The sequence below is a fragment of the Antechinus flavipes genome, chromosome 1 (assembly GCF_016432865.1).
Source record: "Antechinus flavipes isolate AdamAnt ecotype Samford, QLD, Australia chromosome 1, AdamAnt_v2, whole genome shotgun sequence".
Classification (NCBI taxonomy): Eukaryota; Metazoa; Chordata; class Mammalia; order Dasyuromorphia; family Dasyuridae; genus Antechinus; species Antechinus flavipes.
The window spans coordinates 229,219,385-229,231,689 of record NC_067398.1 but is presented as its reverse complement, the minus strand read 5'-3'; the positions used below and the strand labels follow the sequence as shown (position 1 = coordinate 229,231,689).

At 36.5% G+C, this 12,305-nt stretch overlaps 1 protein-coding gene across 8 annotated transcripts in view; it reads right to left on the bottom strand.

Annotated features, from left to right (window-relative positions):
• Positions 1-341: 341 nt before the first annotated feature.
• The window catches only part of MPRIP (myosin phosphatase Rho interacting protein), a 218,085-nt gene continuing 206,121 nt past the window's right edge, over positions 342-12,305 (bottom strand). For 5 of the 8 annotated variants that reach the window (XM_051997448.1, XM_051997471.1, XM_051997478.1 and 2 more), the window contains 3 exons: positions 12,089-12,251; positions 10,016-10,101; positions 342-1,255 (listed from right to left, as the gene is read on the bottom strand). In XM_051997448.1, the coding sequence (XP_051853408.1) occupies positions 1,184-1,255; positions 10,016-10,101; positions 12,089-12,251 (321 nt within the window). In that variant the 3' untranslated portion in view covers positions 342-1,183. Of the gene's footprint in view, positions 1,256-9,385; positions 9,452-10,015; positions 10,102-12,088; positions 12,252-12,305 lie in introns of all 8 variants that reach the window. The other 3 variants (XM_051997455.1, XM_051997502.1, XM_051997463.1) reach the window with 2 other exon arrangements.

Sequence of the window (12,305 nt, the reverse complement as noted above, 5' to 3'; positions counted from 1 at the left end):
CAATACTGTTAGCATTGTCTTACTTTAGGATAGGATTTTTTTTTTAAGTATACAGGAGGGTAGGTCACTATTGATCTCAGTTGAATTTAGGAATAATTTGTTAAAACTGACATTCCAATAGTGTCACCCACCTCCTCATGTTCCTTCCCCCTCCCTCTCTCTAACAAATTACATGGACCTGGTTATGTGGGGAATAATTTCCAAAAAAGTTAAAAATTTTAGAACAGACACTTCTCTTCAATAGTAGGAATCACAATGCAAAGCCCCAATCCATATTTCAAAAATAGGTGGTCACTGAAAATACCATAAGAACGATCGGAGGAAGTAATGAGAGGGGGAGCTGGTGTTTTGTGCAAGATTTAATTAAAAAAAAACAAACAAGAATTAGGAACGATTCAACAATTCTGTTGTAGTACTTTGCCACAATATTCTGGGATGTGTGGTTCTAAGCTGCATTAGTAGAAGGAGTACAAAATGCCATCATTTCCACTCCCCACTCCCCCCACCCCCGAAAAATCTTCACCAGAGTTGAGATGAAGGGTGGCAGAATCCTGGTTACAAACCACCTCTTTTCTCCAACTCCCCCTCTAATTTCTCTCCAGTAGGTCAGTGCTGTAAATCTAGACAGAAACAGAATGTCCTCAGGCTTTACCTCAGAGAAACAAGAGTTAAGACTAACTCCTGGCGTACTTGGCTCAAAGTGCCTCGGAGCACCAAACCACTGCCACTTAGCAGCAGAGCTAGATACGCCAACCAGGCCCTGTTTCCATACCAATACATTCGGTAAGACAGAGCTAGCTTATCAATAGGCTGCTGAGCCTTAATACTGACACTTAGTGTAATGAATTACAGTAAAGTAAAGAATTCTAATACAGGCAGCTAGAATGGGAGGAAAGTAGATTGTTCGCCTTCCTCCCCCCCTAAATCATTGACTAATTCTAGAATACAGTGGAAGAAAAAGATTTGATAAGATGCTGGGAGGGAGGAGTTGAAGGAATCAACACAGCAGGAAGTGGTGTGAACTACAATCCATAAATCAGTCTCTTATCCATCCATACAGTTAATGATGACAATAATAACAATAACAATAATAATAATAAAATACGGTACAGACAAAAATCAGCGCTTGTGTTGTGCTGCTGCAAGCCAGGTGGGATGTGTGTTCAAGTTGAATGGGATACAACTAATCTTTCTTCAAGTCCCTGGATTCAAAGAGTTTCAGACGTTCTTGCACGGTCAGGCCTTCCTTTAGACTCTGGGTATGGAAAAGATAAAAAAATGCAGAAAACTTAAATCTCCAAAATCACAGTCCCTGGTAATTTAGGTAACAGTCCCAAATAGAGAGTACATGTGGCAAACAAATGGTGGTGTTGATGCTCAGGCAAAGAAAGGAGAAAGGTTGGCTTCCTTTGTAGAGAGATTAGTGGAACATGCTAGAGAGAAACTTAATGTGAAGTGTTATTGGGGAATTCTAGAATTTCCTCCCCTCTTTCCCCCAAAGTGACTGGATGATAAAAAGAGAAACAAGATGTGCATAAAGAAGCTGAACTCTGCAAATGAACAGGCTTGAAGCTGCACTACAGACAAGCAATCAGAGTGGTTAGATTAAAAATCTTAAAAGAGTGCAGACCAAAATCCTTTCACATCTTGTCTTGTCCTGCAGCGTTCCCGTATATCCCCTTATCTCAGAAATCAGAATATCCATCATGATGCTGGAGATCTTTTTCTGAATGTAGCTCCCCTCCCTCTTTAATATTTTAAAAAAGGTACATTATAGTAGCCAGACTATTCATATATTGACTCCCATTGTCACCACCCAACGGATATTCCTCCTTTTCCAGTCTCATGTCTTTAGGAGACTTTTTATTCAATTTTTCAAATGCTAGTCAAAACCAGTAATCAATATGCTACATGGCCTATTTTCACCCACTGACAGGTCTTTTCATTGTCATTTGGAACAGGAGTAATTGTCGCAGCCATATAGCAATGATGGAATAATATTAATCCAGGGAGCCATGTACTGCCTTGGCTCAATAAAAGCATTAACTGTAGAGATTGGTCTCAGAACTATCTCTTTTGTCTAAATAGAGACGGGGCTCTGGATGTGGAATGGAGTTTGTTTTATCAGATACAACTGGCGTCCATTGGTTTTGTTTCAATATTTTTCTTTGTTACACTTGTCGTGGAATGAGGAGAAGAAGGTGGGAAAAATTGTGGGGAAATGACTATTGTAGTTTGTAAAAAAGGCATAAAAAAAGTGCTACAGGACTTTTCCAAAGATGATCCCACTCAATTCAGAATCACTTCATTGACCAATATGTATGTCCAAGAAAGATAAAAAGGCAGACTAACGCAATGGGGATGCCACAAGATTGTGACATGTTTTTTCATTCAGTTTGTCAGCCAAACCAATTTGATTAAACTAATCTCTTTCAGATTACTACAGATTTCACCAGGATTCAATAAAATTTATAGTGTCATTTTCTAATAGCAATATTTGGAAAACTCTGCCTTTTTAACTAAGGTCAGAAAACTTTTTCTCTTTTCATTTCAATTTTTTCATCTTTTATTATGATCGCTTCTTACAAGTTCCAGCTCTGTTGCTTAGTAGATAACTAAACATAATTTATGACCACAAATTGTCTTTTTAAATGGTGATAATACTTTTACCTGAGAATAAAGTGACAATGTAGTAATGTTGTAAACTATATAGTGATACTATAAAATTCACAACATGAATGTATTACTTTATGTGTTACATGTATTCTCTCCCAACTAAATTGCAAATTGCTTAAGGACAGGCACTGAGGCTTACTCATCTCTTTAGCCCTTATAGTGTTTAACATACTACTTTGAAACATAGGAAGCATCAAAAATTATAAACCAATGAAAGTCTAAAAAACTTAAATCACTGAGACAGTGTGCTCAGCAGGACCAAGCAAAAGCCTGGAGTTAGGCCAGAATGGGAACCCTCCAGACACTAAAATCTCATATCCTTTTGCTGTGCAAAAACATGCTATTCATGTGAACTATGCGAGCAACCAAGGAGCCTCCTGACTTATGTCCTATCGTGTGGAAGAGAGCCTTCTGAATAAAAACAAGTGCTCTGCTCCAGAAGCCAACAGGGCTGCAGGGAAACAAGTCAACAATAGATCATCCATGCAGAGACCCAGGCCTGTCAAACAGTCATAAATCCACAGCAAATAGGGTTGGGGGGAAATTTTTTTTCCCCAGGTTCCAGCAATTTTTTCGACACTGAAGCAGAGAAGCAGGAAGAAGCAACAGTGAGTAAATTATCAGTGACAAATTGTGAACTGCCTTATGCAAAAGCAGCTGTGCTCATTCACCGTGCAGCTTCCTCATACAACATTCTGTTGCTGCTGTTTTGTGTCACTTCAGAATTCAAAAAAAAAAAAAAAAGATTTAGGTAAAACAATTTTTTGGTGTAGGTTATTCTTTCCTTTTCTCTTTATATTTTGTTTGTTAATAAAAAAAAAGTCATAGGATTCCCCATTTATGACAGGTAGGTTCGTAGATAAATTATATTCTGTTTTTCCATGACCATATCTCAAACTTCAAACCTCAGACCTTCAACACTTAAAAAAAAAAAACTGCTATTAGAAAGTTTTGCAGAGACTACAAAAATTAGCCAGCTTGTTAACATGTTTAACATATATTGGATTACTTGCTACCTAGGAGAGGGAGTGAAGAGGATGGGGGGAAATTGGAACACAAGGTTTTTGCAAGGGTTAATGTTGAAAAATTACCCATGCATATCTTTTGAAAATTAAAAAGCTTTAATAAAAAAAATTATCCAACATGTCATTATTGGGAAAATGACTGAAAAATGTTCCTATTCATGCTGAGTCAATAACAATTTTTGATTTACAATAGGCTTATTATTTTTAACATTACTAACTTAACTGCATCTAATATATACTTAGAATGTAAATCCCAATGGTGAAGCATATGGTCATGGCTTGTGATAATCTACTGTGGAGGTACAGAATTCTTGGCAATACAGGTAGCATATATATAAGGATGGCCTATCTGGTTCCAGAAAGTTGTTTACTTGAAACCGTATCAACAACTGTTGACAATACTAAACTTCTCTATTTCCAATTGGATTTCCTTATTGTTTTTCATAAATTTTTACAAATGTTTTTATTAAGGAAAATAACAATATACACTTCTTGAATAGTTTTTATCAAATATCAAACACCATTCTGACCTGTTAGCTAGCATTTAAATTGGTCTGTTAATACAGCATACCTATTAACTAACTTCTGTTAACTTCATAGAACTAAATCTGGGCAATGACACAGAAGGCAGTGATTTTAGATATCTGAACTTAAGAGGTTGGTGCCTGTTAGAATGCTGGAAATATGGAGTCATTCGGCAGATGTGAGGATGAATTGAAACTTGAACTGGCTACTTCTAGAATTATGAAGGGCAATAAGACTTATGAGTAAAGAAAACCCGTTACAGATACCAGGAATAAAAGCATCCTAATGACTGACTCCCTGCTGAGAGGTCCAGAGACAGTTTTAGGGGATCTTCACTTAGCTCATTAGAAGGGAGTGGTGTCTTTCTGGAGTTCTCTCTGACATATGACAGATATCAAATCCAGACAGCTATCCTCCTGCTGATTAATTTGGAAATGACAGTTTAAAAAAATGTATTGCTAGATACGGAGTCAAATAGCCAGAAGCCAAAGGACCTGGGAGTCCTGATGCTTTCATCTATTTCCCTAGAAGGAAGTTAGGATTCTGGAAGAAAAAAGGCGATATGAGAAATGAACAATTCATTATGTTGATATCAAAGAAAAGAAATTAGGATTCTGGAAAATAGCTTAAGATACCAAAATGATATCTGAACATGAATGTTTTTCCTGATAGGAAGAATGTTTGCCAAACTAACCAAAAACAATTTGAACCACAAACAAGAGGGGAAAGAAGAAAAATGTCCATATAAATAAACTGTAAAATGAGAAAATACAGAGGTCAGTAAGTATAACACAGGACAATAGGAGAAGAATGGACAATAGGAAAACTACTTGGGGCCATAGAATATGGGTAATAAACTGAACTTGACATTTTAACAAGTAAATATAAGCTCATGAAAACCTGGTGGACATGACAGTGTAAAGTGAGCAGAACCTGTAGAACAATGTATACAAGGGCAGAAAGGTACAGACCAACTTTGAAAAACTGGTCCACACAAAGAACAATTGCATCTCCACAAGTCCTGTTAACGCAGCACGTTACCTCAAGAGACTCTGGACATGATACAGGACAACATTTTTGGACAAGGACCCTGGGTAGATTCGTGTTGTTGTAACAAGTTTTTTTAGTCTCCTGTTTTTGTTTGTTGGGGGTGAGGGATGGGGAGTGTCACATGGGGACAATAGTGATGCTAAAAATAAAGGGGCCACTGATGCATTCTTGAAAATGCATAGACAAGAATAGTGGTAAAAATAGCTAACATTTATATAGTCTTATGTGGTTGCCAGGCACTACGCTAAGCACTTTACCATTTTTATCTTATTTGATCCTTACAACCACCCTTGGAGGTAAGTGCTATTCCCATTTTACAGATGAAGATGAAGCAAATAGGTTAAGAGGCTGGATATGAACTCAGATCTTCCTGACTCCAGGCCCAGGAGTCTATCTATTGTGCCTTCTAGGGCCATAATATAAATATTACATGTATTTAAAAGCAAATAGAATGAAACATTCAGTATCTTAGGGAATAACCTTTTTTTGTGTTTTCTGTATATAGAAATTCCCTTTGTGGAGGTGTTTTAAATTCAGTATAAAAAAAAAAAAAAGACTTGGTGGAACAGACTTCATGGTCCAACAAAGCAACTAAAGGGGATGCTTTGTTCCAAATGAACAAAGCTGACAGAAGGGAAGATTGGCACTAATGAGCATCTGTACCTGAGGGTGGAAAGATCTAAGCCAAGAAAAAAAGAGTAAGAAACAGAACTCCAGATAACCGACAGGGAAGATGCTCAGGATACAAACTGTAAAACCTGCAGAAGCTTGCACAGCTCCAGAAGATGGAGAACTGGCCCTAATGGATGGGAAAAAGACAACAATTGACAAGAGTGACCTGGGCTCTACAGAACTACTTACTTTTCTGAGTATGAGTTTCCTCATCTATAAAAGAAAGTTGATCTACATGGCTTCTAGCAATAACATTTTAAGTTGCAAAGAGGCAGTTTTTGAACCTATGTAACAAAGAATGACCTGAGACTCCACGTTATAAGAAGCTCTTAAGAGGGCCACGTTCTAGAAAGGAGACTTCCTCTCTCTCTTAGTGTAGGACCATGGCTTTTCTCTGAAAAAAAAGGAGGCTATTTGGAATTAACTCCTATAATTTTACATTTCAATTCATTTTTACAATCCTCTTGGAGGATGGGTTGGCCCTTCTCCTCACCTGTTCTAAGGAGGTTTGCCCCTAAAACCAATATCTCCAGTACTTTCATTCTTTCCTTTTCCATTCTCACCTTATCTCTCCCTGCTATCTACAAATTGGCTCAAAAAATCTTGACTCTTCTTTTCCCCGCACAGGCAGCACAGTGGACAGAGAGTCCAGAAGATGGGTTCAAATCTGGCCTCAGACACTTGCTAGCTTGTGACCTTGGACAAGGCATTTGACTGCCTTAGTTCCTCATCTGTAAAATGAACTAGTGAAGGAAATAGCAAACACTGCAGTATCTTTTATCAAGAAAACCCCAAATGGAAGCACAAAAGAAATGACCAAAAATCCCTCTATCCCTTACAGGCTAATTATTGTCCTGTATCTCCCCTCCTTTTTTACAGTAAGGACTCCTATTTAAAAGTTTTCAAATTCATATCCACTTTTTTATCTCTCATTTCCCAAACCTTTTGTCTGGTTTCTGGGGGATGATTCGTTAGAAGTTGCCCTTCTCCAAGGTCACAAATGCTATGTTAATTGGTAAATCTTAGTAGTTTTTCTTAGTACAAATTCTTGATTTCTCAACACTTGACACTGTTGACCAACATCACTGTTCTAGATTCTAAACATCATTCTATCCTGGCTCCCTTTCTGCTCATCAGATCCTTCTTAGTCTTTACATGGTAATCCTTCACATGCCATGTCTAATGTGTGGAGATATGCTCTGGATTCTGTTCCAGATTCTGCTTTGCTCCCTCTGGGTCCCTAAGTGGTCCCATCAGTCCCTGGGACTCCTCAATCATCCCATGCAGAAATCAGCAGCTGGCATCAGACCAATCTCTGACTCTTACCAGTTGGACTAGACTCTTCTGAGGTCCCTTCTGCTTTGACTGAAAAAGGAAAGTGTCCCATTGAATTGTATTTACCACAATATCTCATAGGTAGCCCAACTAGGAAAGTGCCTTTTTCTACTGAGGGCACTTCCATGCTTCTAGTCAGCCAGGATTACAAACTACACAGCCTCAACTCCTATTCTCCTTCATCTTTTGCCATATTTTGACAAAGCAGCCAAGTTTTGTCAGCTCCTTCTCAACATCTCTCCCACCTATCCTGTCCCTTTCTTCCTATTCATACCACAATGTCCTTATTATCTCCTTCCACTTGGACTGTCTATTGCAAAAGCCTCCCAAGTTTTGCCTGTTTCTAGTTTTTCTACAACTCATCTTCCACACAGAAAAAAAAAAAGTTTCTCTACAACCCAGCTTTCCACAAAAAGCTCAGGTCTGACTATACGGCACTGCTCCTGAAAGCATTAGTAATCTGTATTTCCCATAAGATAAAAAACATCCCCCTTTGTTTGGCATTTAAAGTCTTTCACAATCTGATACCAACTTAGTCTTCTAGACTAACTGCAAATTACTGCTATCCTCACACACTCTAAGAAAGCTCAAACTGGTGTACTTGAGGGATCCCACCTCCAGGCTTTACAAAGGCAGTGTTCTTGGAACTGCTAGGTCCTTTTCAGGTTCAGGTGAAGAACCACCTTCTCACCTCCTTCAAAATTCCTTTCCTCATTACCCTGGTTGTTAATTCCCTCCCCTTTCCCCACATCGTATTATTATTTTTGTAGGTACCATTTTCATATAAATCTTTATACACACACACACACACACACACACACATTTTACATATCCTTATCTGTGAATATCTGCCTCAATATATGTAAGGTCATAAAGGAAAGAATTATTTCATTTTTATACAAAATAGATTTAAAGGTCAAAATGCTATAAATCATATTTAGATGCCTCTAGGTGAATAACATTCTTTTAAATAATCAATTTAATCCATCCCATCTTGCAATAATATACTCATTGTTCCATTGACCATAAATGACCACCTCTTTGAGATCTTGTTACCTTTTAACTAGGTAAGGGAATCTGAGTGAAAAATAGCTTAATTATAAAGTATAATGTACAACTATTTCCCTTTTATACACAAGTTTCTTATTAAGTATTTCAAGTCCCTTATTCTCTCTGCTGACCAAAATCCTTCCTTGTTTCCACTAACAATGATTGTTAAAAATGTCTCAGAATAGCTCCATTTCGATTAAAAAAATTTTTTAAAATACCACCCCCCCCCAAAAAAAAAGGTGGAAATATTAAATCCATTTAAAATTGCTTTCTCCTGATACTGGCTTTAGTAACTTCTGCCACAACTTAACTAACTAGAGAGAGTTACAATCAATGTTTGTCAAGTTTTTGTATTATTTTACAGCACTAACATTCACAAACTGGACAAAATACAAATTGCAAACATCCACAACAGCAAATATTTACTAGCAAATCTGGATTGTAGGACACTTCTACTATCTGTGGAATAAAGAGGGGTTGGTTTTGTAAAGCATGAGAATAATTATTTTCTTTTGACTTTTTCATGTTATCTGGGTAGGTACTGGAAATACGTTAGCTTCTCCATATTAAATCAATATTTATGAACTCTTTCTCCTTGCAAATGTCTGACTTTTTTTTTCTTTGAAAAAGTATCTGTGCCCAATACAGCAAGTTTAGTTGGGGACATGCACAGGTCATTCAGCATGCATGCTTGGCTGTTCCCACGGGTGCCATCAAACACAACACATCCTGCCCACCCATGAGAAGCTGGCTGCACAAAGAGCCTGCTATTCTTCAAAGTCAACAAGGTGAAGGTATATTGAGTCCTTGGACAGGGTGTCCCATGTAGGGATTTGCAAATGCAAAATGTGAGGGAGGAACTTGTGGGGAAGGTGCAAAGAAACTTAATTTGTTTTTCCATGTAGATTCTGGAGCGGGAGAGATGATCAATTAAAAAAGAGTAATAATAAAATAAGGAAAAAAGATTATAGCTTGATATGGAGGTATGAGCAGTGCATGCAGAGTGTGTTGCTCCCCCACGGGAGTCAGATTGGTTGGTGTGGGTTGTTTACCTACATGACAGGGAACCTGGAATCTGGTTCGTTTCAGTTATCCCATGAGACCTGCTCAATTACGGACTGTCAGGGGAAAGAGCAAAAATAAAACAACAAGAAGCACATAAATCCTAAATGTAACAGTGTTTATAATGACCCACCCTCCACCCATCAGTTCCACAAAAAGCATGGATACCCTTTCCCCACACTCCCATCCTTTCTCCAGAAGTCATCAATACTAAGATATGGAGACACAAGTACATACAAGACGGAAGTAGTGATGACAGGAGGCAAAACAGTACTAGACAACACAAAAGCTTAGATGGCACTGGCTTTAGAAGTAGAAAGTGGAACTAACCAGACATTCTACTTCTCAGTTCTGGTCTCTTAAAGATAACTGCATTTATCAGAAAGAAACCTGATATTTCTTATAATAAATACACTTAATATGTAATACATATTATATATAATACATAATACATATTGCATGTACTTAATATGTAATAAGTAATTCTCCAATTAGGATAAATTCTACAAAATTAAAGTTCAATTCTGGAAATTAACAGCTATTTCCATTTTGACTGCCTCCTATCACTCTTGTAGTTGAATTCTTCTGCATCCCTGTGGTCTTTAAAAACCAAAACTCACCTTTGACCTGATATTCCTTAACTGACGGCTAACACTGGATCTGTCTTTCTTCAAAAAGTCAGGATTGCTTTTAGATTTCATGATATCTGAAAAAAACAAAGAGGTCCATTAACCTTTTTTTTTTTTTACAAGTCTTTATTAAATAGCCTATAACTTAAAGATTGCAAAACATTTCTCAGCATAATGATTATATGTAGGAGCAAGGAAAATACTCAGTGAGGACTTAGAGAGTTCAGTTATGCTGAATCTAATTTCTGTGATCATTTCTTATGATCATGAGAAGACTTAAGAAATGTCACTAGATTAATTACAATGAATATTTATGTAACTTTGACAAAATAACATAAAACACTCTAGCAATGTGATTTTGTGATAATGGCATTTTACAAAGCATTTCTTTCATAATAAGTTTCTGAGGTTAATTATTTTACCTCAGTTTTGCAGATGGAGAAACTGAGGTTCAGAGAAGTTAAGTGATTTGACCATGGTCATAAACTTAAAAAGGTGCAGGTTTATTTAAACTCATATCATTTGACCTTGAGAAAAAGATAATTATACCTTTGTCTGTTTTAGAGATTAAATTCCTGAACTGTTATCAACAAAAATTGTTCTTGTCTTTTCTCATATTCCTAAGTAGTAAACAAATGCTTGTTGATTGATTAAAATGTCATTCTCCTTTTCAGAGAAGATAAACAAAATAATAATTGAGCTGCTTTCTATTAATTATTATCCCATCCACTCCATAAACTCCTTTGATCCTTCTTTTTCTTTGCTGCCCACCCTTCCCTGAAATAGTATGCAATCAGATATAGGTTATACATATGCAATTATGTAAAACATTTCCATATTAGCCATTTTATATAAGAAGACTAAAAAGAAAAATATGAAAGTGAAAAATAATATGCTTGAATTTCTATTCAGTAAATAGTAGGCTTTATCGTTAGTCCTTTAGGACAGTCTTGGATCATTGTATTGCTGAAAATGGTTATGTCATTCACAATTCTTCATTGGAGAGTACTGCTGTTACTATGTACATTTTCCTTGTTATGTTCACTTCCCTATGTATCAATTCTTGTAATCTTTCCAGATTTTTCTGAACTCATCTAACTTGTAATTTCTTACAGCACAACAATACTCCATTACAATCTGGAGTTTATTTCTTAGGTATCTTTCATTTCTCCTGGGCTGACTTCTCTTTAAGTTCATAGGATCATACCTATCTTCTGATTCATTGGAAATTTATTTCCCCCAAAATCTAGAAAGTTTATTTTAGACTATACCAGGATTTCCTTTCTTCTATTACAAAGTCGAGGAACTCTCAGAGTTCACATCAATTCTATTCCCAGCAATCAATTTCTTCCATGATATTGAGAACCATATTCAGATTAGAATTTCTTTTTGTTGGTTCGTTCATCTTTTCAAGGATGATATTATCTATAAGTCAAATTAGGAAATTAGCAGTTTTTCTGTTTTTAGTGGAAAGAAGGCTCCAGCAGATGTCTAGATAACTAGAGACCTTCTCATTCCCTACCACTAATACTGTACCTTTGCAACAAGCTTATGATTTGCTTCCCAAACTTATGTGTACAGTACAATGACATTACACTCCTCTGTAGTACAAACAATTTTATATTCTGTTGCTCTTGGCAAACAGAATGGTTCTGGACTGAAGCAGTTTTGGGCTGCTTTTGTCTCATTACTGTAACTAATCTATATCTGTTTAAATTTTTGTATAAAATTTATTTTTCAGTAGCAAAAACACATTTAAATAGTTTAGAACTATTTTTATGACAACGCATTGTTTTCTCATTTTCTTTTAGTTTTGTAAAAATTTTTATCTTTTCTCTAAATTGTCAATGACTTGGCTGTATACAAACTATTTGATTCAAGGAATGCAACCTACATCATGTCTGTTAAATGTATTTAATTTCATTTCCTGTAATGTTATGTATTGCTTATCATGTTCACAGCTTCCCAGTCTAGTTCTCAAACTCTCTATATCAGAATATAACTGTTGTAGCATTCACTAATAGCTTTAAACTGAGAAAGAAAGGAAAGCTAAAGGAAACCAACCATATCCCGATACTGTGGTATTTTCAGGAGACTTTTCACCCAGTGCTTCTGTGGCTGCTTTTAATTGCTCTTTCAACTTGCTGATATCACAGTCTGCCTTGGCCTTCACAATACTCAACTCTGTGTAGATATCTTTGTACTTATCACTAGCATACTTCTTGTCCTTGGAAAAATGGGGGAAAAAAGATTGTAAATAAACAAGGAAAACAACACATGA